The sequence below is a fragment of the Schistocerca cancellata genome, chromosome 3 (assembly GCF_023864275.1).
Source record: "Schistocerca cancellata isolate TAMUIC-IGC-003103 chromosome 3, iqSchCanc2.1, whole genome shotgun sequence".
Lineage (NCBI taxonomy): Eukaryota > Metazoa > Arthropoda > Insecta > Orthoptera > Acrididae > Schistocerca > Schistocerca cancellata.
The window spans coordinates 353,412,495-353,440,199 of NC_064628.1; the positions used below are offsets into that span (position 1 = coordinate 353,412,495).

General features: G+C 38.1%; 1 protein-coding gene across 2 annotated transcripts in view; it reads left to right on the plus strand.

Moving 5' to 3' along the window:
• Window positions 1–27,705, plus strand: part of LOC126175041 (nuclear pore complex protein Nup98-Nup96) — a 135,681-nt gene that overhangs the window by 21,583 nt on the left and 86,393 nt on the right. For both annotated transcript variants that reach the window (XM_049921544.1, XM_049921543.1), the window contains 6 exons: window positions 784–999; window positions 1,225–1,458; window positions 3,225–3,572; window positions 4,617–4,784; window positions 21,792–21,907; window positions 24,217–24,502. In XM_049921544.1, the coding sequence (XP_049777501.1) occupies window positions 784–999; window positions 1,225–1,458; window positions 3,225–3,572; window positions 4,617–4,784; window positions 21,792–21,907; window positions 24,217–24,502 (1,368 nt within the window). The remainder of the gene's footprint in view (window positions 1–783; window positions 1,000–1,224; window positions 1,459–3,224; window positions 3,573–4,616; window positions 4,785–21,791; window positions 21,908–24,216; window positions 24,503–27,705) is intronic.

The window sequence follows — 27,705 nt, forward strand, 5'->3', positions numbered from 1 at the left end:
AGATGTTATTAACATATATAATTTGTCAAAATTTCTTTCTCCCCATGATTATTATTCAGAATCCATGACCGTCTATGTAAAACCAAAGTTAGGTCTTGTCTACATGTTCAAAATTACTGCAGCATTTCTTATTGAATTCTTGTACTGGTAACTGAATGGTTTACTGCGACAAATTGTGAAACCCCTGAACAATGTGTACTTTGTCATTTATACAGATATTTGATGCATTGCTGGTTTCTATGCCTGATCATCTCTCTTTCTCACAACCATCATTTTTGTACTAGAAGCTGATCAGTTGACGCTGACGCCAAAGCTTAGGAAGTCGATCACCACTTGCTGAAGTAAATTTTTACAATTGTATGAGACAAAGAAAAAAAAATTGTTTTGTGGGAGATACATGCGGTGTATTTGTGGGAAAGTTTTCATCAAGGAATATGAAGTACTGGAAAACACAACTAATGTTAACCAAGCAGCTGATAAATATATGGAACTACATAGCAGTTTATAATGGCTCACTTTGTGACTGAAAGAGCACAAAGACTTACCAAAGTGCTTAGCTTGAAAAGAGCAGCTGAACTGTAGAATTAGTATTGTTTTGTGGATTTGTTTTGAATCTTCTCCTTGACTCTTTATTGAGTGTGGGTGATGGAATATTTTCTTGTTAAATTTTTCCTTTGGCCACAAAATACCAAATGAAAAGGTTGTATGGTAAGCTGTGTAAAAGAAGGGACCAAGATTTGTGAGAGTCATGCTGAGCTGAAATGCTTCAATTTTGTTCCATAGGCAGTGGTGGCTTCAGCAGCGGCACAACGGCGACGCCTTTTGGGCAGTCCCCGTTTGGCAAACCAGCTGGCGGTGGGTTTGCCACCCCTGCATTTGGTTCTACGCCATCCTCATTATTTGGCAGTACTGCAACATCTGCTGGAGGTGGTGTGTTTGGTGCTGCAACAACTACCCCTGTATTTGGCCAGGCTGCTACCACACAGTCCACAGGATTTGGTAAGTTGAGTGAAATTATCTCGGGTTCATACATTATTGCAATTTGGAAGCTGTATATTTAATACTTAGTACAATACAGACAAGTATTTCTTTTCTTTTCATGGTTTTTTTGTGGTTGTGAAGATGATTTTTGTGTTATAATGTATAAAATTTGTCTGCTTGACTAAAATTTCCAAGTTTTAAATAGATGAAAAAGAGAAAGATGTGCTGTTGCTCTCACTTTAGGTTTTGGAGCAAATACTACAGGTACTACAAACCTCTTTGGCAGTCCACAAACATCTGTGGGTGGGACTGGTCTTTTCGGTTCCACGTCATCTTCTGCATTTGGTCAGAATAAACCAACAGCATTTGGTGGCTTTGGTACATCAACAGGCACCACAGGGGGTGGGTTGTTCGGACAGACACAACCCAGCCTCTTTTCACAGCCTGCGTCTACTGGGAACACCCTCTTCAGTTCAGGTAAATAAGGAATGGTTGAAGACTGATATTGTTTGCCTTCTTGTTGTTTTGTCCTCTCTCACTGAGCCTTGATTATTCATACATCTGTTCTCTTATCTATCATGCTGGTAGTAGTTGTGAAATTGTGAATATCTTGATACCATCAGTGTGCATTAAAATATTTCTTAGATCTGAAACTCATAGCCAAAATTTGAATCAAAAGTTCAAGGATAAATGAGGCAGCTGTGCCTGTAGAAATTATAGTGTTTTAAATAGAATAATTTGTGAAATCTTGTCATGTGATACAAAGTTCCCACTTAGGACAATCGAGGAGAAAGGGGAGTTATTGCCAGTACAGTAATCGGCAAAAAAGGAGGAGGTGGAAAATAAATGAATAAATCATCAGGCTAGCTAAAGAAATGCACAAGCTAAAGGTTGAAACAAATGTCATTATTCTATGCTAATTTTTTAGCTTATGCTTTGTTTCTTCGTATTGACCTGAGGTTCTGAATGATATCATCTTTGTGCTTCATCTCTAAATACTTCAATCTGTCATGATTCACTTTCTTGCGAGCATAGTGAACCAATTTTTAGTTCCAAACTTGGATCAATATTTAACTGTTCTTGGATTAATACTTAATTACCTTCCATTGTTTGTAGTCTTATTTCAGTATGTAAAACCTTCATGTTCAGTTAGTATAAACTTTAGGACAGTATCTTGTTTAGATTTTCATAGATTACAAATGCTTGAAAAGAATTGTTTCCGGCTTTCATACACCATGTGTCCTATGAATTAGGAAAGTAAGTATAGTGATGTTATTTTTCTGCATTCCCCATTGCATTTCATTCTCTTCTGATTGATTCTTTACAGAGTATAAGATTTCTTTTCTTTTTTTTTTATACTCACATGTCATTATTTGTTCATGTGTATCATTCACATATTAGTCATCTGAATTTTATTGACTGTGCATTCTACTCACTCCATTAAAAAGGCCCTTCCCCAGGTTATTTTTCTCTTTCAGTGTCAGTGTAAGTTTCCTTTGTTCAAGACACATGCCTTCTCTTCTTGTCTTATTTTATTTGTTGGGCACATTTTGCCATTGGTGCTATGTTTGCTTCATTCTCTCAACACCTCCAGTATTCTAGTCTCTTGCTTCTTAGCTCAGGAACATCCTCAGTTTCTGTTTCAATGTTGCAGTTATAGGAATTATCAAAGCCCTTTGATTCGCTTACACGAGATTATACATGCATTTGATCTCCGGAATCTGTGACTTTTTTTTTACAGTTGTGGATTAGCTATATTGATTTTCATAGATTACATTTTTGTGTCTGCTTTATTTGTGGTGTGCAGGGATAAATATCAACAAGAAATGGTAATCCCATGTCTAAATTTCATTGGAATGATTGCTTTATATTTACTTCAGTTAAGTTAACTATTTTAGCATACCTAATTTGTCTTCACAATTATAGTATATCAGTCTTTGTGGAACTTGATTCATGCTTTCTGTAGTCTCCCAAAACTCCTTTTTGAAGAAATTTATCAATTATAAAATTTAATGATACTTTAGTTCTTATACCGACAAATTTGTCTTCTTTACAGACTTCACATTCAGCATGGTGTAACAAACAGAAAATATATGGTGATAATAAGCAGAATCATTTGTTGCCGTAATATTAATTTAAATGTCGGCTAAGTGTTTTAACAAGACAGTCCCATGTTTTCTTTATTGTGTTGTAATTACTGTTGTAGATGCCTCATTTTTTTCATTATGAACTGTAATTTGCAGGGTTTGGCAGTTCAACTTCAAATACTGGAACTGCCATGGTGAAGTTTACTCCTGTTACTGGTTCTGATACCATGATGAAAGGTGGAGTAACTCAAACCATCAACACGAGGCATCATTGTATCACATTTATGAAGGAGTATGAGAACAAAAGCTTGGAGGAACTGCGTTATGAAGATTACATAGCAGGTCGTAAAGGTCCTCAAGGCACTGGAACAGGTGTAGCAACTGGCGGTGGGCTCTTCCAGCAGCCAGGAACAGCCTGGGGAAATGCCGGCGCAACAGCTGCAGGAACAGGCATATTTGGGTCCCAGACTGACAAGCCATCTCTCTTCTCTGCTCCGTCTACAGGTACCTTTTTGATCAGACACCCATCAGCTGATGACTATTGTGCTTCTGCAGTCACGGATTTTGTAACTTGAAGACACACGCTCTTGATGTTCTGTTGTAATTCCAGTGTAGTGTACAAGATTTTTCCTTAGGCCAAGTGTCATAATTGTAGCAATCTGTGACATCTTGTCTCTCACATGTGTACTTGCGTGTCCCACTCTGAAATTAAAGTAGTTAGTGAGAGGGAGATAAGTTTTAATGAGATTTAATTAGGCAGGGACCACGCTACATTGTGGGTGAATTGTTGTATAAATATGTATACACTCAGAAGGCCACTTAACATGGCACAGTGGAATACATTTTGTACCAGTATTAGTGATTTTCTGCCTTTCTTCATTATCATATGGAGAGGAGGGAAAAGATCTCTATTGTGTTTTTTGTCTCCTAATATATGTTACCTTCCTATCAATATTTCTGCATAGAACATACAATGAAAGCTGCAGAATTGTCTTAGGTCTTCCTGGGCTATCGTTTCACAGATTTACCCAGTAAGGTTTCACTAGAACAATATCACCTTTTTGAAAAGAATATTTTCTCACCATTTCGTCAGGGCTATACTCACCCTTTTTATGAGTCTATCAGTCAATGCATGAATTAATTTGATGTCTGTTTTCGTACCTCATTCATAAGTGTGCTAAATACTGAGCAGTACAGGAGAATTGCACACTTTAACCTCCTGTGTGTGGTTTCATTTACAGATACATGCACTTTCTTAGAACCTTCCCACTGAATTAGTCTTTTGTTTGCCTTCCCTACTACTGGTTTTAAATGTTTATTTTATTTCATATTGCTTTTTAATGATTGTGAGACCCACAATCAAAGACAGCTGCTATTTATTATACCAAGTGGAAGCAGTGTAAAATTTCTCTCTCTCTCTCTCTCTCTCTCTCTCTCTCTCTCTCTCTCTCTCTCTCTCACACACACACACACACACACACACACACACACACACACACACACACATTTTTAGTATTGCTGATCACAATATCTTCCTTTCGTTTGCAGGTTTCGGTACTGGTACAGGTATTTTTGGTGCCCAACCAGCACAGCAGACTGGACTCTTCGGCAAACCAACAGGTTTTGGTGCTGCTACTACTAGCTCGGGAACAGGTTTTGGATTTAATACCACCACCAGCTCAAATCCATTTGTATCCCAGTCAAAACCATTTGGCTGTGAGTATATTTAATTTTTTGCAGATATCTTGCAGTGTAAGAACTGATGGGCAGTGACATATTTGTAATCTGGCCAAATGTATTTTTTTCTTACTGTGTATTCATGTAGATACCTCTAGGCAGATTTCAAAGGGCACGGCCGACTTCCTTCCCCGTCCTTCCCTAATCCGATGAGACCGATGACCTCGCTGTCTGGTCTCCTTCCCCGAAACAACCAACCAACCTCTAGGCAGATTTAATTTTAACAACACTTACTACAGGACTGGCTGTTCATAATTGACATTCCTACGTGTGCCTCCAAAGTATTTTTCTGACTCTCAGGCTCTGGTAGCTCCTGTCCTTATGCTGCCTTTGTGTGTCATTGTGACACTCTTCCCACATTCATGTACCAGTCTTGCTACATATTAAATTATAAATGGCTAGTAGCATATATAAATCATATTTCCTGTCAGACTATGTAAACATATTTGGTGATCCTCATAACAGACTGACTTGAGAGATCTTGAAGTATAAAACAATTTGTAAGGCTCTTTGCTGTTTGTCAGTGGTAACAAGATAAACTAGCTCGAATTTGGAATGGCTTTTTTTTAAACATCTTTGTTTCGCAGTGAATGCTTTGTTTACAGTTCATAAAGGCTTACATGACTGAGGGCCATAGGCTCTTTCACTTAATATGTGGTTAGGCTGTCCACTGAATTTCGTAAGTGGCCACATACTTGTTGGGATTAAATTGTTTTATTATTGACCATGTCTGTTCATCATTGCATACATTCCACAAATCTTTCCTCTGGTAGGACACATGCATAAGTACCGTATTTACTCGAATATAAGCTGCACTTTTTTTCCGGTTTTTGTAATCCAAAAAACCGCCTGCGGCTTAGAATCGAGTGCAAAGCAAGCGGGAGTTCTGAAAAATGTTGGTGGGTGCCACCACAATTAACTTCTGCCGTCGAATATATGTAGCGCTACACAGGCATGCTTTGTAGGCACAAAGATAATACTGGCACCAAAACCTCTGCTCAGTAAATAAATTAAAAAAAAAAAAGGTAAAAGACGAGCTTTTTTTTTTCCGCCTCGAGTTTCGACCACGCATTTCCATACATTATCCAACGAAGTAAATACAAATTCCGTATTGTTCATCTTCGAATGTAGCAGCATTTCAATGTACTACGAAAATCCGACTGGCAAGACTGTTTTGGAATGTTTGTCAATATGCCCAACTCTATATACTGAATTTTTTCCTTCATGTGGAAAGAGGTGGTTGCTAATAGGAACTTTCATGAATTGTGAATCACATGCAGTATTCTCTTCACCATAAGAATAATACGAGTATAAACATTTTGCCATGTATTGTTTCGGGTTTGCTGCTATCTCATTTAAATCCTGTCTGCCTAATAAACTACGAAACTAGAGTGAGACAACAGCAAACATGGAAGAATATACATATCATGCCATGTTTATATTCGTATTATTCTTATGCCTAATAGTGATACAGTCAGAAATGAATCACGGCAATTGACTAGATTTTTAAATCTAAGATGACTCTAATGTCTGTGCAGAATGTAATGTACTAAAGAGGCGCCTGCAAAGATTTTCAAACGGAGAAAAATTTTCGCTAAACTCTCGTTCAGAACATCTTCTATCATATGCAGTCTATTATTTGGTTCTTGTTGATCATTATCAAAGAAAGCAGCAGTGTAAGTAACAACAAATAGCACTCTTGCCATTGTTTCGCTAATGAGACGATTCCTCTCTCTCTCTCTCTCTCTCTCTCTCTCTCTCTCTCTCTCTTTTTTAAGCGGTGGTAGCGCGCACAAAAGCAAGCCATGTTGCGAGCGGCGACAGGCCGTAAACACGCACTGTCAGAATGCGACAAACAATGCATGACACAGTACAGTAATGCATGTTCAGCTTAGAGTGACGTAAACACCTATAACAAAGAAAACGGCGCTTATCAGATCAAAGAAAAATAAGCAATCAATTCAAACCAGACGAAGCACGTGAAAAAGGAAGGGTACCCGTATAAATACGGACAGAGTGCCTGACGCATAGCAATGGCTACCTGGTAAAGCTTAACTGCTAAGCTTAAGACTTGAACCAAACTACTGTAGCTGTAGCGTCATTCATTCGACCTAAATTGTGTCTCGTATTACAATGGACCAACTTTCTTTCGATTTGGAGATGCGGCCTAAAACTTTTCTCTCCCCTTGAATTTAGAGTCTCAAATTTCAGGTGCGGTTTAGATTTGGGAAAATTTTTTTTCCTTGATTTCGAGTCTCATTTTTCAGGTGCGGCTTAGATTCAAGTGCGGCTTAGATTCGAGTAAATACGGTAATGGGCTGGCTTAGTGGTGTTATTTGTGCCAGAAATTTAAATTCCCATCTGGTCTGTTGCATGGTACTAGTATAATTTTTTAAGAGAACGATACATCCTGTAGATGTCTTAAGATTGCAAGGATATCTTTACTCAGGGTTATTGTAAATATATCCATGTTTTATGCATCCATGTAAAAATTTCCTGGTCACTCAGCTCCCAAATTTTAAATATGTAGCAGTTTGTGAAGACTTTGGGCTGCTAATATTTTGAGCCTGCCATCATTAAATACAGTGAGCATTAACACTGTAGGGCTGTTGTTAAATGCAGTGTTTTATTTTACTCTGCTGTGTTTGGGCTGGTTGTACTAGAATGAGTGGTTTAGCAGGTACTGGTCTTGCAAATCCTTCAAAAGAGAGATTGCAATCCACAGGAACAATAGATGTTAGGTGCAAAACTTGATACATGTATTTGTAGCTACCTTACATGATGGAGCAGGGTTTGTTTGTGTGCACTTATCATCCACAAAGCAGTCAATATGATAAGCATATTTGCTACTATTACCTGCAGCCCCTGTCTTTTTATACATTGTTTTAGGAAGTCATTTCTGGGGTTCAGGATGGGTGTGTAGCTCTTGTGGAAGACATATATTGTGAACTCCCATTGCTATTAAACTACTCTTTTACTACCAGAGTATTCTCTAGCTCTTTCACTACAATAGAATGGGTTTACTTTGGATAGTTCCATTTTTTTGAAGTCGCATGGTGCAACCTAGTTTTGGCACAAAAGATATTTCACATTCAAAAGTGTGCCATTCACAACGTGTTGTTTTAATTTACAAATATCATGTGAACACTATTTAAAAAGCTCATGATTGCTTGTCACACAGCATTTCTACTTGAACAGCACATGTGATCTGCCAGTAGATTTGTTGATTTGACAACATTCCCTTGTTTGAAAGGGTTAGCTGCATAAATCGAACCACTCAGAAAAACAGGTTTTTACTTTGTAGTGTGCATATTCAATCAGCTTCTACTAGTATTTTGGTGGTAAGGGAGCAAACGATTTATTTACAAGCTCAAACTGAGGTTTTCTCTCTTTGCAAACTTTGTACTGTTGATAAGAATACCTAACGTGTATTAAGACAATGGGAAGTCCAGGATGGAATAACAATATTACGAAAATATAGATTGCTACACACCACTAAGAGGAAACATCGAGTAACTGACAGGGACAACGAAAAGACTGCTGCACGTGCCCGAGACACTGGTCATGGAAGAAGGCCCTTGGCCTAAAACTTAAATGTGTAGCAGTCATTTCGGTGTGCCTATTTGAAAATCTAGTCTCCTTTATATGATGAGTAGCAATCAATACTTTATAGTATTATTGTTAAGATCTAGTAAACAGGCATTGTTACCAAAAAGAGTGAACTATAGAGAAATGTAGGGTTTGTGATGAAAACTCAGGATTACCTGGTTCTTAATCCTCCATTGCTCGCGTGGAGATGTTTGTCACTATTTTGTCTGACTGGGCTGGAGTGAATTGGTGCCGTTTTCAGTACCTTTCCGTTAACTTTCCTTCCATTAAATTCAGTCATCATTGGCTTTCAGTTACGCAGGGTTTCATCATTTATAAAACGTTATTATAGCTTGGAGGACTCTGCTCATCTGCACAAGCACTACTGCTGGAATCTGAAACAAAGTAGATGTGAGTGTTACTTTACTGCTTTCCTATATTCGGACTAACTTTCATGTGCATGATTTTAGGCTTATTGAAACTAATTGCAATTAATTTGCTTTTTACCTAGAACATTTACCTACAAGAAGCTAATATTACCTGCACTTTAGTTATGGAATAAATGTCAAAGGTGAAAAAAACTTAGCTCAAAATTTAGCAGAGCTCCTGATGTATGCTGGAATGGTTCCATGAGCTGAGTGATGAAGATCTAGACAATGGTATTGCTGACCCTGAGAACAAGAATTTTGTACATGAAAGTGGTCATGATTTGGGAACGAAACAAGAAGTGTCAGAAAATGATGAATGTCAGCCACAGGAAGAAGTAATTTAAGAGGATGTGTTTCTCTTAGGAAAAATAGAATAGCTAAATGGAGGAAAAGTACGAGGCATGTTTTTTTTAAGGAAGGTCCATTTGAACATAAGTACACAACGATAGGTTTTTTCAAAAAGTAAATTTATTTCCAGAAACTACATACTCCACTCTATTTTTCGACATAGTTGCCAAGTTTGTGGAAAAACATATCGTACCTCTCAACCAATTTTAAAATACCCTCTTCATAAAAACTTGTCGCCTGCTCTGATAACCAAGAGTTCACTGCCATTTTTCATGTCGTTATCATTGTAACGGTTACCACTGAGGTGTTGTTTGAGGTGGAGGAGCAGATGGTAATCGCTTGGCGCATGATCAGGACTGTAGGGTGGGTGGTCTATAACTTCCCAGCCAAAACTGTCCAATAAATCACGGGTCTGACCTGTCGTGTGAGGTCTTGCATTGTCGTGCAAAAGGACAATTCCCTTTGCCAGCATGCCAAGTCTTTTGTTTTGAATCACTCTGCGTAGCTTTCTCAGGGTTTGGCAGTAGGCTTCTGCATTGATAGTGGTTCCTCGTCTCATGAAGTCGACCAACCATGCCTATCCCAAAACACCGACGCCATGATTTTGTGCTGGGATGGAGTCTGTTTGGCTTTCCCATTTACAGGCAAGTGTGTGCGTGTCTTCATTCCATGCTCTGTTGCTTCGATACGGGCATGATGTGCAAAACCCATTTTGTCAAACCCATGTTTTGTCTCCAGTTACGATCTGACTCAAGAAGCCATCACCTTCTTCGTGATAATGAGTCAAGAACTTCATCGCACACACAAATCTTTGGTTTTTGTGGTCCTCTATTAGGAGTTTTGGGACCCAACGGGAGCACAGTTTCCTAAACTTTAGATGTTCAGAAACAACGTTGTAAAGCACTGATTTCGACATGCCAGGAAATTCGTTTGAGATACCTGTTATTGTGAAGTGCCTCTTCTAACGAATCCTCGCTTCAACTGAACCACCAAATAGTCTGTAACCAACGAAGGGCGAAGGGAGCAGTCCTCATCATGCACATTGTCATGGCCATTTTTGGATTTCGTACCCACTTACGCACATGGCTTTCACTCATAACAGTATCACTGTACACTTCACAATGAATTTCTGCAGCAGACTGGTTCCTTGCTGACAAAAACCATATCACCGAGCGAACCTCACACGCAACGGGCAAGTTGATTGTCTTAGATATTTTGAAAGCACAGAACAAAACTGTACAGGTTAGCTACAACTGAGCACAGTTGTTCTGAGGCATGCCAGTACCCGATGCACGAGCTCGTTGCTGTATGCGTGTGAACTACTAGTGTCTACAACAGAAAGGATCTTGCATAAAAAACATGCCTCATAAATGTCCTGTCAATGTTAGAACAAGATCTTCTGATATTATTAGGCATTTATCTGTATCCAAAAATGAAGAAGGTGTAACAAGACAGAAATAGATATTATGAAGTTACTTTTGGATGAAAATATGAGACCCCTTATTGCAACATGTACTAATACTGGCATCAATGAAGTTCATTGTAACTTTTCTAAGGAAAGGAATGCTAAAGAAACAGATGTAAAAGAGGTCAGAGCAAACTGTGGTATCTGAACCGGGTAGGCAATTTCGTGGGGAGGGGCCCAATTCATATTCTTGAGGAAAAAACCTTTTACAAAGCACGTAGCATCCGGCGCACATCGGTCTATCGATTATTCATATTATTTTGAAACGCACCCCTACCAGTTTTTGGACATTTTTGAACACATTCTAACTTGATTTCCGAACGAATTATAAGTTTATTTTTGAATGCGTGCATGGTGCATGTGATGTCTGATAGGGGAATCCTCTTCGCATCTAGACATGGACATTCCTGCAGACAAAACGGGACGGGGCTATACCAGCTGAGCGGAATAAAGCCAAACTGGTGAATGCCAACTGCTGCTTGTTTATGTGGTTGATTCGGTTTGCAAATGTGTAGCATTGTTATAATTACTAGCGAAATCCATAGTCAGACTACCAGAGTAGAAATAAACGACTAACAGGAATAACAGGTAAGAAAGGTTACGTATTATCTTCTCGGTGTATCCAAGAAAGTGAAATTCAGACTGAAAATTTTTTGTATGAACACGTAATAATGCCTAACCAGAGAATAATCACTTGATAACTTAACCGGTGATTGTGGCAGGGGGGTTAGTAAAGTTAACAGGAGAATGAGTTTAGACAGTGGTAGGAATAGTTAAAGAATTAGTGATGACAAGACTGTTAGAACGAGGAAGGAGAAGAAACAGGGACATCACACAAATTATCGAAGTATATGACAATTCCAAGTTTATACAAGAATTTCGTACTACTACTTTTCAGTCTCGTGCATGAGAAACTGGAGTGTATGAATGAAGTGTGAAACTATTTCCTAACATAAAGCTTTTTGATTGTAGTAGGCCAAATAGGTAGTTCGTATTGGTACTTCGTGAATTATATTGTCATACTATAAAAATGATCATTATTGCCGAAACAGTCTCGCTTATTTGGTGTGTGTTACAGTTGTTGCAATATTAGAAATGCCTATTTTGTTTTATCCAGCACACAGTGACAAAATAGACGTAATCAGATCGAGAAACCACACCTGTCTTGGGTACCATTAATATTAACACCTTTTTCAGTATTAGACGACGATATTTCGATTTTTCATGTAGCAAAACGTTTGGCGAACTTTGATCTGGTGATAGTCTTTTCGCAGAAAGGAAACCACGCCATGTAAAGCTGTAGCAAGATTAGAGAGAGAAATCGCTAGGACCTAAGAATTGAAAAAATGCATACTGTCTTGCCTGTCTCTTGTCTTTCCTGGTTTTGGGTACCCTATATTTAATTTTATGTCACACAGAAGGTCAAGTTATTAGCTAATAGGCAATAAAGAGTCCAAATTTTCTGGAGTTCTTGTTCTCCCGGTTACAAATAATCACATCCAGTATTAATTGTGATTTTATTTTTAAGTGGGGCAAGATGTCAAACCGGCTGACTGGGGACAGGAGAGGCTCCACAAGACATTTTAATTTCCACTTTCCTGAAATAGTTTGATGGAATCCATTACAAAATATACACGTTTGAGTTCCACAGAGCGAAGGAATGTTGTTTGAAGGGGCGTGGCACTGCACTGCGGCACACTTAAAACCAAATAACATCTCTTAAATTTCCTCGAAGATATATGTTTTATGTATCGGACTCTTCAGAAAGATGTGCGCAACAAAATGAGTTATTTTTGAAAAGTCATTTTTAATTTTTGACGTTCTGGTGTGCAGAGCAGTCTTGAGTTATAGTCGGGTGCGTTTGAGGGGGGGGGGGGGGAGTTGGGGGGGGGGGTTTGTAGTCTCCACGTGACCGGTGTTTACATTTAGTGATTTTTCTGTTTCCTCTTCATTTATTGCTCTCACATCAAATGAAAACAAGATGGATTTCTGTGGCTGGGAGCCATCAAGTGAATTAAAATACATTCACATAATTACGGAAGGCTAAAATATGTTACTAGTTTCAGATTTTAGTTTATTTCCACCTTTCTGACAATCGAGCATTAATCGCCGTGCAGAACAATAAAGTTATTTTTGTCGGTTTGCTAAAGAAATTGGGCTTTTATTAACCTTTCCTGCTCAGTAAATTTATTTGAAACGAAGTATTTAATTCCACACCATTGGCTAGTTTCAACTGTTCGCTGCATTTGAAGTGCACATTTTCATCTTCCAGCATATATGGCATTATGCCATAATAAAGAACCAAACATGAGATAATACAGTACTGGTACTCCAAGAAAATTTATGTCCCGAAAACTACACTGAAAAGCTTAATATCAGGTCGAGGCCTACGTCATTGGGAATGTGGACATACGAATGTGCGCTTTAAGGCAAACTGTGCATTTTAGTATGGTTCATGAAATTCCGACATTCTTGGACTATCCTCTGATGTCTTGTTTCCTTTATGACATAATTAAGATCTTTTAATGTTTTACACATACGAACATACAGGCTTCCTACATCACCGTAGCTGCGCAAGGGGTTGTGACGCCTCTTATCCAGGTAGTGGAAAATATTGGGAATTGTTGTTCGAAAAGTGTTATTTTCAAAGTAAATTTCCGTTTACACAAGATGAAGTATGTGCAGCAATGTACGATGAATTTCTTAAATCGCAGAGCGTTTGCTCTCATTTAAAAATCAACTCTTTGATGACAAACCATTTAGAAGAATTTAGAGCCCAGAAGATCAGAGATTTAAGTCGGTATTAAAAATTTTACTTGCATATTTGTGTGATGTATCTTAAAGTGTAACATGCGCTAAACAGATCAACATTATATGTGAAAGATTAGCTTCTCTTGTAGCTTATTAATCTTGGAGACAAATATTATATGCAAAAGCTTTTGTTTTCTTGTAGCAACACTATGTATATTAACTTAAACCATTAACTTTTCCTGTTGGTGGAATTCGAATTTATTATTTCGTAATACGAAAATATTCAACGTACATGTTGCTGCACATCAAAGAGCTTTCCAAAACGTGTTTTCCCCCCCTGAGTTTTGTTTTCTAAAGTGCCGAGAAATTCTACGCTGCTGTATAAAACAATATCTGTTCAAAGGATTGATAAGCTTTACAGTTCTGACGGAAAGAATACTGTCACTTAACACGGAAAAAGTGTATTTTCATCTGGGAGAAAATGTATTTTTAACCTGGAGGTCCGGGAAAAATCCAGGAATTTTTTTCTTTGTCCATGTATACACCCTGATATGTCAAATATACATTGCAAATAGGGCTAAAAAGTAATATTGACCATTTGCTATTAGGAAACCTGTTAAATACCGCATAGCAAAAATTGCTGAAGAAGAGGCTTGCCTAAATGCACATGAGGTTTAGGCTCATATCCTGAAACAACATGTTGCGCCGTATAAGAGATAGCGTCGTACCGGTTAAGCTTATCTCCCATTGCTGACTTTGTGGACAGATTCCTTGCCATGTGCTAGGCAGCTCTCAAAGTGTTCCCAAAAATGGACACTTTTCGAAATGTCTCCTCGTTGAGCAATGTGCAATTAAGAGATTTCAAATTGCAGAAAGTCTCAATTTCCTCAAGGAGATTGAGATATCTGCCTTTTTCTTCCTGTGCCGCAATTTAAACTGTGATGTCAAGTGAGGAGGAGCATGACCCGTATCAATCAAATATGCCGCAAAGTTGAATCTGTTGGTAATATCTTTCCCATCCAGTGCAACATGCTCATGATATCCTACCTGTCTGCCCCACATAAATTACATTATAATTGGCACACTGTAATCTGTAACCATCTGACTCTTGGAAAAAATTAAATTTATGAATATTATTAATTAACTATTTACAGAGCGTATCTTCAGTTGAAAATGACACCCACACCTAATTTTTCGAAAATCATAACAATTCTAGTACTAAAAAACCCACGGTAAATTAAAGAAAAATTTTTTTCCTGTGCATTACTGTTTGTAACTGGCACACGTTTCCTGCTCAGTGGTCTTCATTGTTTTGTTATAAATATTTCTCACAATATCATCATGGTACCTATTCACTCTAGCTATGTACAATATAGTTTGAAATCCAGTTCTGAAATGGGATTCTGTCAATGGTAATCTAAGCATTATGATGAGACATCTAAAAATTTAGGTAGTGACATTTGTTTGTAGTACTTATATCTTAACGTGCTTTGTGTCCCTCTTTGTCTTTTTCTTGTGCCTTTGTCCCACACCAGTGCAGGATCGGCATGGTTATGAACAGATTTGGCATGGTTAGTTAAAGGGGTGGCTGAATGCACTTCTGTCACCACCTTATTACCCCGGACTGGAATAAGTGCACCCCAGCTGTACGTGTGTGTGTGTGTGTGTGTGTGTGTGTGTGTGTGTGTGTGTGTGTGTGTGTGTTGTTACTCATGTGGAAGTGAGTGAAAGTTTTCTAAATGTTTGCGAATTGTGTAACTGATGTGGGACATGGGTACCATCCTTTGTATTCAGCAAGTGGGGTGTGTGAACAGTGCCTGAAAACCACATTCAGGCAAGATAGCAAACAGACCCTCATCGTTAATCTGCTGGGTGGATTATATCCAGGGCCAACATGCCCCCCCCCCCCCCTCTTTCCCCTCAATCCTGGAAGTGGCACTTCAACACCCATGACTATCTGAATGGGCGTGCTTTGTCTTCCTCCCATCTCAGAAAATGATATGAAGTATTGTTATAGGAGTAAAATTAAAAAAAAAAAGTATCAAGACTTCAAGGAATTATTATTAAATGCAGAAAGGAATCGCAGGTGAGTATACATAAATCCATAAGTTTTCTAGTGTATATTTTCTTGTGGGAAATATATCGAAATAGAACTGGAGTTAACAAGCCTATTGGCCATCTCATTCCACTTTATTCATCTTTATCTTTGCAGGAATTTTTGCAACTAATGTTTCTGTTTTTAATATATTTGTAATTTGATATTTTAATGTTCCATAATACCACCACTTTGCGGTACTGTACTTTCAACAAATTGTATTTATTTAATATCTTTAGATATCACAACACCTGTCCTTGAGATCTAAGGGGTGAAATTCATGTGATATTATACATTTGATTTTGTTCATGAGATCTTATCATTGTGTCTTATTAAACAGTGGAAAGTCCAGGTTGAAACAACAATATGAAAAGGAATAGATTGCTACTCATATCGTAGAGGAGGCCATTGAGTTGCAGGCAGATACAGTCAAGATTAGGTTGCTGCTGCGCATATACGTCATGCATTCTCCGACAACGTGTGAGCATTCAGTACTGTTCTCAGCATACTGCAGTGAATGTTGTAGCCATCATTAAGAGTTGTCATGAGTGACAGTGGTGGTAATTGACAATCAAATAACAGACATAATGTGCAGTATACGCATTTCCTTCAAGTGCTTAGTGCATTTATGTGCTTACTGCAACTTCACCTGAAACTGGCAACAATATAATCCCCGCCCATGTCTCGATCTGTGCGATCCGCCATCATTTGTGGATTGGACTATAGTAAATTCTCAAATCCATAACTCTTCCGGATGTACATACCTTGTGGTCATTGATTTGTCCAGTCTTTCAGAACTGTGGCTTCATGTAACATTTTATATGATTTTTTTTTCAACATTATAAAGAACAAACAGAAAGTTTGCATGATATTTATTTTTTTATTATTCAGCACAAAATAAAAACTTTTACACCACTTCAGTACTATGTTGTCAGTGTTGTCACCATACCACTGTGTTTTTTTAGAATTAAATTGCTCTGCAATTGTTTCTCTCATCAATTTGCTAGTATCTGCCCTAATTCACTGAAAAATCTCCAGAACTGGCCACTACAGCTGCTTCCAGTTGAAGCTGTCGTTTTTGTTATTGTGGCTTTTGACATCATTCTTGCAGCATCAACCAACCCTTCATCAAGAATTACAGAATACTTTGACTCATGTTATAATTTGTACAATTGACATACATAGGCGCACAGTTAACATGTCATATAGTCTTTGACCAAAATTTGGCCACTTCCTATCCATTTTCTGCCGCTTGATGGAGATCTTCTGTGCTACAGACGGCTGGAATGTTCAACACTGAAGCATTTGCTGGACAGTCTGGACTTCTCCACAATCACAGTTAATATTGTTTTCTCTGCTGTAGCCCCACCTTGCCAGATTAAACCTTGATCAGGGTGTATACGGCCCGGGACATACGGGAATTCCGGGAAAAACCCGGGAATTTTTTCATCCGGGACAAATCCGGGAAAAACCCGGGAATTTTTTAGAATTCCGGGATTTTTCGTTGTTTTAGATTGCAGTTAAAGTTTTGTAGGTGTGACGTGTAAGATCTGATACGCTGACAAAGAACTTTAGTCCACTACTGCTAAATAATATTGCAGCAATGAAACACAAATCAGAGAATAACACCAAAATAAAAGTTTATTTGCGTAGAAAATGGGTAAATAGTGTCAAAGGATTTAGGTCGAAGATTATGCAGTACGTCCGTAACAACTAATATGCATTCGATGTGTGTGACGTCACAATTGTTTACATTTCTAACAGATCACCAGAAAATATTACGAATAGTGGCTTGAGATGCGTTACTTTCGAAGTAAATTTCCACACAAGATGATTTATGTTACGTGTGAGAATGTGCAGTGCATTTCTTAAATCACAGGACGTTATAATTCTCATTCAAAATGTAACACTTTGAGGATCAGCCATTTGAAAAAGTCGGGCCCAGAAGATAAGTCATTTATGCCACTATTTAAAATTTTACCGGCACATTTGTATTTGATATGACTTAACGTGTAACACACGCTAAAAAAAGACCGAGCTTCAAGTTAGTTTTCATATTCAATGTTGTACTTTCATAGATAAAAAATTATGCAATCGATGGCAAAAAGTTCCATTGACCTTCAAAAAAAATGTGCATAATGTGTTACTGAGTAATGTCACAAGTCCCTTCATGCCAGAACACTTCGACTTTTCTAAGCAACTGATAATCATTTTGGCACGATTTTAATTGCAAAATTAGAGCCTGTTAGTAGGCCTACGGACTTCCTATCATTGTAGGACTAATAACAGTGGATGCCAATAGAGGATGCAATTCTCGTTCGTACATACACATCTGCTTACGAGTTAACCGGTGTAGAAACGCACTTTGCTGAATTGAGCGAGCTCGGCCTACCTTCGTAACGTACGCGCCGCGGCCTGTCTTTCTCGTAGGCCTCGTGCTCTGAATAACTGCCGTCATTCGCTAGCGAGGTCACTATGACTGGCTGACAAAAGTGCATCGCTCAACGCAATCTCTATTTTAGAGTTTCGGAAGCTACAGTGCTGTAATTTGTGGAATTTGTGTATATACTTTAGTAATACGAAAATAAACTCTGTGCATATTGTCTCGCATCAAACAACTTTCCAAACGCATTGTTTTCCTGGATTTCGTTTCCTAAAGTGCTGGGACGTCCTCCGCTGGTATAAGACCTTTAAGATTCAAAGGACTGATAGGTTTTACAGCTCCGAGGGAAAGTATACTGTTACTTAACACGGATGTATTTTCACCCGCTTTATACGTAATTTCATCCGGGAGAAATTGTGTTTTTAACCGGGAAATCCGGGAAAAATCCGGGATTTTTTTTTTCTTGTCCACGTAGACACCCTGTTGATACACCCTCTCCTGATCTCGGCCTATTCAGAGATTTCCAGGTCACCCATTCCTCATCAAGCCCTGGAGCCAGAGTTTCAGAAACTCTTTTTCCAACCAGAGGAAAAGGAAGTCATCTTCCTTCAAAGCTGACCCTTACGTTTCCAGCAGTAGTAGTAAGTGTTGTTGATGTTCTAAGGAACTCTTCCTTGACCTCAATTGCTGTGAATGCGATTTATGCCCTTACAGGGGATGGGTTTGTTCTTGTTCAACTTTCTTTCATTCCTTATTCGCTGCAGTTTCTCTTTGAATAGGAGGTGGTGCTACGCCTACAAGGTGGTAAATCCATTTGACATGAGTAGATTTCAGACAACCTGGTATAATTGTGCAGGTGTTATTGAAGAGTTACTCTACCTGTTTAGCATGTGATGAACTATACCAAACAGGACAAGTGTACTCTGCTTCAGAATAGACTAATGAAAGTGCAGAGGTTTGAATGGTTTCAGGGTGACTCTCCTACTGTGATCCAGCCAATTTTCTTAACAGATTGTTTCTGGAGGAAACTTTCAACTCGTGATTATGTAGTTTCTCTTGGAAGTGAGAGGTATGTCCAGCATCACTCCTAGTTGTTTTGGAGTGTAGCAGTGTTGTAATTCAACTCCTGACCATAGTTTCATCAAGTAATGATTAGCTTTCTTAGGTCTCAAATGAAAAGCACACACTTGAGTCTTTTAGGTGTTTGCTTTAAGCTGATTTGTGGTATAATATCTTGATCTTCAAGCAGATAAAAATGAAATTGGAAGATGTTTACGGACTATGGGTTCTTTTGCGTGCAAATCATTGATAGAAGGGCTAAAAAAGAAAATCGCTGTAAAAAGCTTGAATATCACCTAAAGAGGTAAAGGAAATAATCAACTCTTTGAAGAACAAGAAGTTTCCGGGGAAAGATGGAATCATGGGAGAAGTATGGAAATTAAATAACAGTAATCTCCCACAAGCAACCCACAGAATTATATCAAATATTGGGGAAACTGAACAAATACCTGCAGAATGGAAATGCGCATTAATTCACCCTCTACACAAAAAAGGTGCAAAAACTGATCCAAATAATTAAAGGGGAATTGCACTGCCCCCTGTAATATACAAAATTCTTTCAAACGCCCTGTTGAACAGACTAGAGGAACAAGTGGACAAGTTAATAGCGGAGTACCAGGCAGGGTTTTGCAAAGGTCGATCTTGCATCGAACAGATATGGAACTTAAAAACAATTTTGCAAATTAGAAGATGTAGAAATACCGTGGTCACTTTTGTCGATTTTAAAAAGGCTTATGATTCAATAGATGGACAAACGTTATTTCACACCTTAGAGGAGTTCAGGATTGACAGGAAAACAAGGTCAGTTATTCAACAGGCATTAACAGATACAGCCTCCAAAGTCAAATTCGTGGGAGAAACATCAGAAGCATTTCATATTCATATTGGTGTTCGCCAGGGAGATGGAATGTCCCCCCCTTCTGTTTAACATGGTTCTGGAAAAAATTGAGAGGACATGGGGAAAGGAAATAAAAGGAATTCAGCTTGGGATTAAAAAAGAGCAGAGAATTAGGGTGAATGAACAAGAGAGAGGAAGCCAGACTTGCATTGGAAAAACTACACAAAATCTCACAGAAAACTGGGCTACAAATCTCCTACGAGAAAACACAGTATATGGAAAACAAACCTATAGATAATCTCCCCATTATTACTCAATACGGCAAAGTGGCACAAGTTGCCCACTTCAGATATCTGGGAGAGATAAGCCAACCATCAGGACTGAACTCAATAGACAAGAAAGATAGAATCTCCAGATTACAAAAAGCATATAAGTTTACGTGGAATCACTATAATAAGAAATCTATTTCTGTCCGTGCGAAACTAAGGCATTACAACACAGTAGTCCTACCAGGAGCTGGAAAAACTACACAAAATCTCACAGAAAACTGGGCTACAAATCTCCTACGAGAAAACACAGTATATGGAAAACAAACCTATAGATAATCTCCCCATTATTACTCAATACGGCAAAGTGGCACAAGTTGCCCACTTCAGATATCTGGGAGAGATAAGCCAACCATCAGGACTGAACTCAATAGACAAGAAAGATAGAATCTCCAGATTACAAAAAGCATATAAGTTTACGTGGAATCACTATAATAAGAAATCTATTTCTGTCCGTGCGAAACTAAGGCATTACAACACAGTAGTCCTACCAGGAGCACTTTATGCTGCAGAAACTACAGTGATTCGTGGTCATACTAAGATCAGAGAGATTGAAAAGCAGGAAAGAAAAATTCTGAGGAAAATATATGGACCAGTGTTTCGGGAAGGAATTTGGATGAAGAGGCCAACTAGAGAGATTTACAAAGACATAAAACAATAATAGGCACCATTAGAAACAGAAGGATGAAATTTTATGGACGTATCAGCAGGATGAATAAAAGCAGGCTCTTAAGACAAATCTTTTTGATAGTAAATAAGAGCAAAAACAAGACGAAGTGGATCACTGAAGCAGAAGAAGACATTAAAGAACTGGGGATCACGCAAGACAACATAAACAACAGAGAACAGTTTAGAAATATCATACAGAAACACACACTTAAACAAGAACATACTGAGAACAGAACGGGAAAAAGATGGTCGGAAGAACGTGAGAGAGAACACAGTGAATGTATGAAGAGAATTTGGGAATAACGAAGAAAGAAGAAGAAATCATGGCTACTCAAGTTCACTCTCCCAAAAGGGAATAATTGAAGATAATAATAATAAATGTAGCAAAATTGTGCACTTGTGTCATAGTTGTAATCAGTTAATATTGATTAAAAAATTGTCTTGTAACTGAAGCAAGTTAAGTGTACCAAGGTTGAGCAGTGCTATCATTTGTGGGGTTAGTTCGCAGAAGCTATCCACCATAAAACCCATTGTGTCAGTACAGTTGTTCCAATTGACTCTAAATGTCAATAATACTGAGGATAATTTCTAAAAGGGAATCCAAATGCAAAAATCTGAATCTCGCGAAGAACGCTGATCAGTAGATAGAAGTGAAAAGGTTGATATGGAAGAGATGGGAAATTTTGTTATAGCCAAAAGTGTCTGTTGTGGTACAGCAGCAACAATGTTTATTGCACAAAAAATTAGGTTATGATGCACAAAGAGATTTCCTTTTGGAACAGTCAATTAGGTATAGGTGTATTGCTAGTGCTTTCCGTAAGTCTCTCTCTCTCTCTCTCTCTCTCTCTCTCTCTCTCTCTCTCTCTCTCTCTCTCTCTCTCTCTCTCTGTGTGTGTGTGTGTGTGTGTGTGTGTGTGTGTGTGTGTGTGTGTGTGTTTGTGTGTGTTTGTGTGTGTGTGTGTGTGTGTGTACAAGCATGTATTTTTCATGCCAATGATTGCCATCTTATAGACAAACTGGAAATTTGTTATTACAGCTGTTGCTCCACAAACTGGTTTATTTGGCACTGCTACCTCACAGCCATCCACAGGATTTGGAACTCCAGCAGCTACTGGTTTTGGAGCCTTCGGAACACAGCAGAATCAAGGACAGGTAATACTTGAAGTTAACGGAAGAGTGTATGAAGTTTAGTAAATAAATTGTTAAAACTTGACAATATACCATGAAATAAATGGTGTCCACCAACTTCCATATACGTTTATAGACAGTATTATAAATTGTTAAGTACAGAGGGTTATAATATAGGCAGTTCTTCTTCGCATATGTCTTTACAAAAAATATTCATGCTTTATATCCGAGATTTACCATTGCCTTTGTGCACAGTCCAGCAGAATAAAGTCCAGTGTGCACGGTGCTCTGTTTGGCATCTCCTCTATTGTCAATTCAGTAAATGCTGTAGATATAGTCTTATACACTGTGGGTGTACTGGGGTGAGGCATCATTGAACATGAACAATGAGTCCTATGTTGTCCAGTTCATTTATCAGTCACTCACTCAGCAGTATCAGATTATCAGATACTTTATACCACCCATACTCTTATTATAAAAAGTACAGAAGAATGATATGGTTATTTCACATACTGCACTGCAACCTAACTTGCTGAGGGCTTCTGTAGTAAATTCATAGTAGTGGAGGCTATCTTTGGACCAATAATGCAAATTCTTTCCATTGGCCTTACAGCCTCATCACAAAACAGTATATTGGATAAAATGTAGAACCCCTTTGCATCTTCTTGCAGAGTGAAGCAGATAGTATTTATTGAAGAACAAGAATCTTATTGTCTTTCCACAAAGGTATGGGGCTGATAACAAAATGTTAAATTTACAGTAAAACAGGTACATAAAGATAAGGCACTTGCAAGCAGCAGCAGCAGCAGTGGCAAAAAGATTTAGTATTTGCAAGAATAAAAGTACAGTTTACCTTAAACAGCACTGGTAATCTGGTCACTATACATGAAATGACGTCCATTGTGTAAATTTTAGTAAAGCACGTTCACTAATGTTTACTCCGACGTACTTATTACGTGATCACTCAGGCAGCAGAAGCTTGGGAACTCACACCTCTCAGATAGCCAGTTTCCAGGGTTGTCATCCAGAATGTGCTTCAGACTGAATGAAAAATTGGGCCACTGGCATCGCAAAGTCACTAAGTGCAGGTCCATTGAATCCAACTAAGCGGTGTTAGCCAGATGGTAAAGACAGAGTCAGACTTTCCATTTTCCCGGGCTGCAGACTTCAAGTTTTCAGCTAACATTACAACAGACATGAAGTGCCAATTCATTGCAATCTCATTTGCTGCACACAGACAACAATAGTTTGATGAAAAGCATATAATAAGACTGTTACTGTCCTGTAAGTTTCAATTACAAACACATTATTATTGCAGATATTGGCAGATAACTTGTGTGTATCCACAAAGCAACAAGTACTGCTGATATCTGCATTCACATAGACCACTAGTCACAGGGCTGTTTTGATCATTAACACATTGGATTTTCCTAGACTTCCCTGTGCTAATGTTTACAAAAATTGAATGCTCTGAAGGCTGACTTGCATTAAGTTACCTGCTTATTTTTTTCTTCACTTGAGTAGAATAATGTTACAAAAATAATTCTTGCCAGGGCCATTGAGGTAAACTCCACGGCATGTGTGAAATCATCTTCCAATATTACAAGTTAGAATTGTCTTGTGATTCACAGTGTGAAAGCTACAACTTAAATTGATGAAATTTGTCTTCCTACATGGAACTTGTACCAAACACCAATATGCTCAATTGACTTTTTTTAAATTTTCAGTCATACTCGATATTTTTAAATTACTACAGCCTTTCGAAATGAGATTGGTTGGGTTTGGTGGCAATATTTCACTGTAAGTAGTATTAACCCTCAAATATTCGCCCTGGAAAGTAACGTCTATTCCTGGCATGCTGCCCTCCCCTTCCCCCTTCCCTCCCACACTTATGTGATGAGTGGATGTGTACTTTCAGTTCATTCAGTCGCATGATAAGCTTTTGTAATTCAACAATATCATGAAAAGGATAGTTGCTACCTATCCTATAGTGGAGATGTCAAGCTGCAGATAAACGCCACAAAAAGACTGACAGAAAATGAGCTTTCTAGGAGCTGTGTGTGCCTTTCTTTTGTGTCAAATTTTGATGATTAAAACAATTTTTCCTATCACCATTCAGACAGGCTAGTTTTGGTATAAGCATCATTTCACTTTTACTACTAGCCTCATAACAGGTGTTTGTTGTGTGTGATGAAAAATATTTGCTACAAAACTAATGATTTTAGATTGAATTGTGATTGAATTCATAACAGGTTCCAAGTATTTATTAGGGAGTTTTTCTGCCGTAAGTATCAGTTTTTAAAATAGTTCAATTTACTTTTGTTTTCTTTTAGGGTATTGGCATCTTCAGTCAGAACAAGGCTCCATTTAATACTGCTCCTACAAGCACTGGGTTTTCGTTTGGTCAAAATACAACACAGTCAAATCTCTTTGCAAAACCTGCTGTGCAAACTTTCGGGGGGTTTGGCACATCAACATCCAATTTTGGTAATGCTGGCAGTACAGGACTTTTTAACAACACCAGCACTACGGGATCTACACCTCTATTTGGCCAGGGCAACACTTTCAAGCCCAGTACAACTGGATTTGGATTTCCAACATCTACAAGCAACACACTAGGTGAGTTTGGTGTGAGTAATATGCATGCAATAATTGCTTGGAAATGAAACTGCTGATGTTTATTAACTGACAGTATCACCGTCTATTATTTGTAAGTTGTAATCCAAACTGGATTGTGTGTTGCCTTATTAAAATGTGGAAACCTGCCAACTTTTATGGTTTATCTGTAAAATTTCTAGAAATTGCAGCATTTTATGGGTTTACAGATGGACGGTGTCATTTTACGACTTTGTGGACAAACATTTGAAACATTTTCATTCGATTATCACCCCACTTCCGTACAGTCGATTATTTGTGTGGGCCAAAGGCAAGTCTACTATAGTCAGTAACTCGTTCTATGATATGATTGGCACTTTTAACTGTCTGATGTTTGTGTTGTCATTGGAATTGAATTTAAAGCTGGGTTGACAGTTCTTCCATATGAATCTTACGTGTCGACAGGTTCTGCATCACAAATTCTTTGTTCCGCTCTGTTCACTTGTTGTGATTTAACCCATATTCTTTGACCACATGTGGACTAACTGCTTTTGTTCCGTGTGTGTGTGTGTGTGTGTGTGTGTGTGTGTGTGTGTGTGTGTGTGTGTGTGTGTGTGTGTGTGGGTGGGTGGGTGGGTGGGTGGTTTTTTTTTTTACCATGTGCATATTCTTTGTTCAGAAGGTTGACATTGTGTTCATTCAGTCGTTTAAGACTTTGTGTGCTTTGACATTTTTCAATGAAGTGTTTGATTGCCTTGCATATTTCTGTAACAATTTTATGAGACGTTCAGTGATCCATGTTCCTTTCAGTGTTTCAGTATGCATCGAGATTTTTGTTCTTGGACATTGTCATACACTGTATTCCTATTGTAAGTTTCATGAATAAATCCAACAAGAACCAGTACTTCCAGACATTTAAAGAATCATATTCTGTTGATTTTCCATGCATTCTAAAATCCAGAAAGGAAGAAACATTTGCCTTTTGCAGGGTATGTGAGTGTGATATTAATATTGCACATGGTGGAAGACACAATTTAAATGATGATGTGAAGTGCAATAAGTGCATAAGTTATGTTAAATAAAAGGAAGATAACAAGAAAATCACTGTTTTTGCCAAGTTTGGAGACATTGGCAGTTATGTAATTAGGGCCGAGTCTTCTGTTTACATCCATTTTGGTAGAACACAATGTGCCCGTAAGTGTTGGTGATCATGTTGGCTTTATTTAAGGAGATATTTCCCACATCAGAAGTTGCAAAGAAATATAGCTGTGGTCACAGGAAGATGACGTGCATTGTAAATAAAATGCAAAAAAATGCATGATATGAAGTTGTCAAGTGCCTTCAGAACGGACCATTTTCTTTGGCAACAGATGGAATTAATGATATGAGTACCATGTTGTAACCTGTTGTTACATTCTATGATTTTCTGCAGGAAAAGGTAGTGAGCACTATGCTATCCATACCAGCATTAGATGGGGACTCAACAGAGTGAAACATAGGTAACTTGATGTTATCTCAGCTGAATTCTCATAACATACCAATTGTAAACTGTGTGTCTTTCTGCTCTGACAGTGCTCCTATTATGATAGGACACACAAACGAGATTTCAGCAGTTCTGAAGCAAGTTCAACCAGATATTGCCATCATAGGTTGCAGTTGCCATCTGATTAATCTAGCAGCTGAGGAAGGTGCTGGAAGATTACTACTTAAAGTGGATGAGATCCTATTGATATATTTTATTTTTTAGAGAAGAGTGTGAAAAGAAAAGAACTCCTTCAGAAATTTCAGAACTTTCACAATAAAGAGGCAAAGAAAATTCTTAGGCATGTATGTATTAAGTGGTTATCTTTGGGCAGATGTCTGAATAGACTATTGGAGCGGTGGGATCCACTTCTTTCTTCCTTCAAGGAGGAAGTAATATTATGTAACCAAAACATTTCCACAATCATTCAGAATACCTTGAGTTGAACAAAGTGGACCCAAAGAGTATCAGAAGGAGAGAATTCTTGATTTTGCTACTACACATGCCCATAAAATAATAGCATAGTCTTTCAAATGTAACAAACCCATTGTAAAAAGTAAGACTTCTGCTACAACACGGGAGGAAAAATGGTTCGTGTTCCTGTCTTCAAACTTGAACAATGCCTTTTGCACTTTTCTTCATCTGACCATACCCTTGTTTGACAAATTGAATGTTACCTTACCTGTGTTTGTAAAATTGAATGTTGCCCTTCAGACTTCTTCCCCACAAGTTCACTTTTTATGAGAACTTCTAATGGATTTGCTAAAGCAGTTGTTCGCCAAGTTTTTTAAGTTCAAAATCGAGAGAAGCTTCTCTTTGCTTGAAGTTGAGCACAGCATGATTCAAAATCAGAGAAATGATGATGGATTAGTTGTTGGCATTCAGAGCTCGAACATAGTAAATGATCTCCAGGATACAGATAAATCCCTTTTCTTTTCTTCAGTGAGAAACTACGTTTGTACTGCCTTTGACTAACACGTCATCCTTGAATGGAAACTTGTTGATGATGCAAAGCATGCTCAGGTTGCTAGGTTAGACAAAATGAAAGATTCACAGTTTCCTTCCATTCACTTTTTCTTGGAAAAGTGTTCGATCATGTTATGCAAGGAAGAGAATCAAATTATAAATGAGGTGGTGAATGAGCTTCAGAGCTCTTCAGGTAAATGATACTTTGGCTGCAAATGATTCCAGTTGGGCACAAATATCAAGAATTCGTGGAACCGATCTCTAGAGTAATGCTGTCTAACCTCACCATACCCCCATACCAATGTAGAATGTGAACATGTTTTCAGAAAAGAAAAAGGGAACAGAGTTCAGATCATCCATGTCCAATTAATCTCTGGAGTCTATTTCTATTTTGAAGACCAGGAGTTCTGGTCCCTGTCATGACAAACCATTTTCTCAAGACTTTTTATAGGAAGCTAAAAAGGCTACAACAATGACTTTGAAATCAAACTAGACAGTAATTTGCAGTGTGTATTATATTATTTCTTGCCCATGTTAAATTAAACAAATTTTATTGTGTAAAGCCTTTTTCAGTTATTGTATATCTGCTTAATTTGTCAAGGAAGACATGTTATGTACACTCAAAACTAATATTCACCACGCCTGCTGCTATTTAACGTGGATTTCTTCTTGATTATTATGTTCCTCTACAAATCATTGGCCTATGATGTAAGGAGATGCAATTTCATTGAAGTATCCT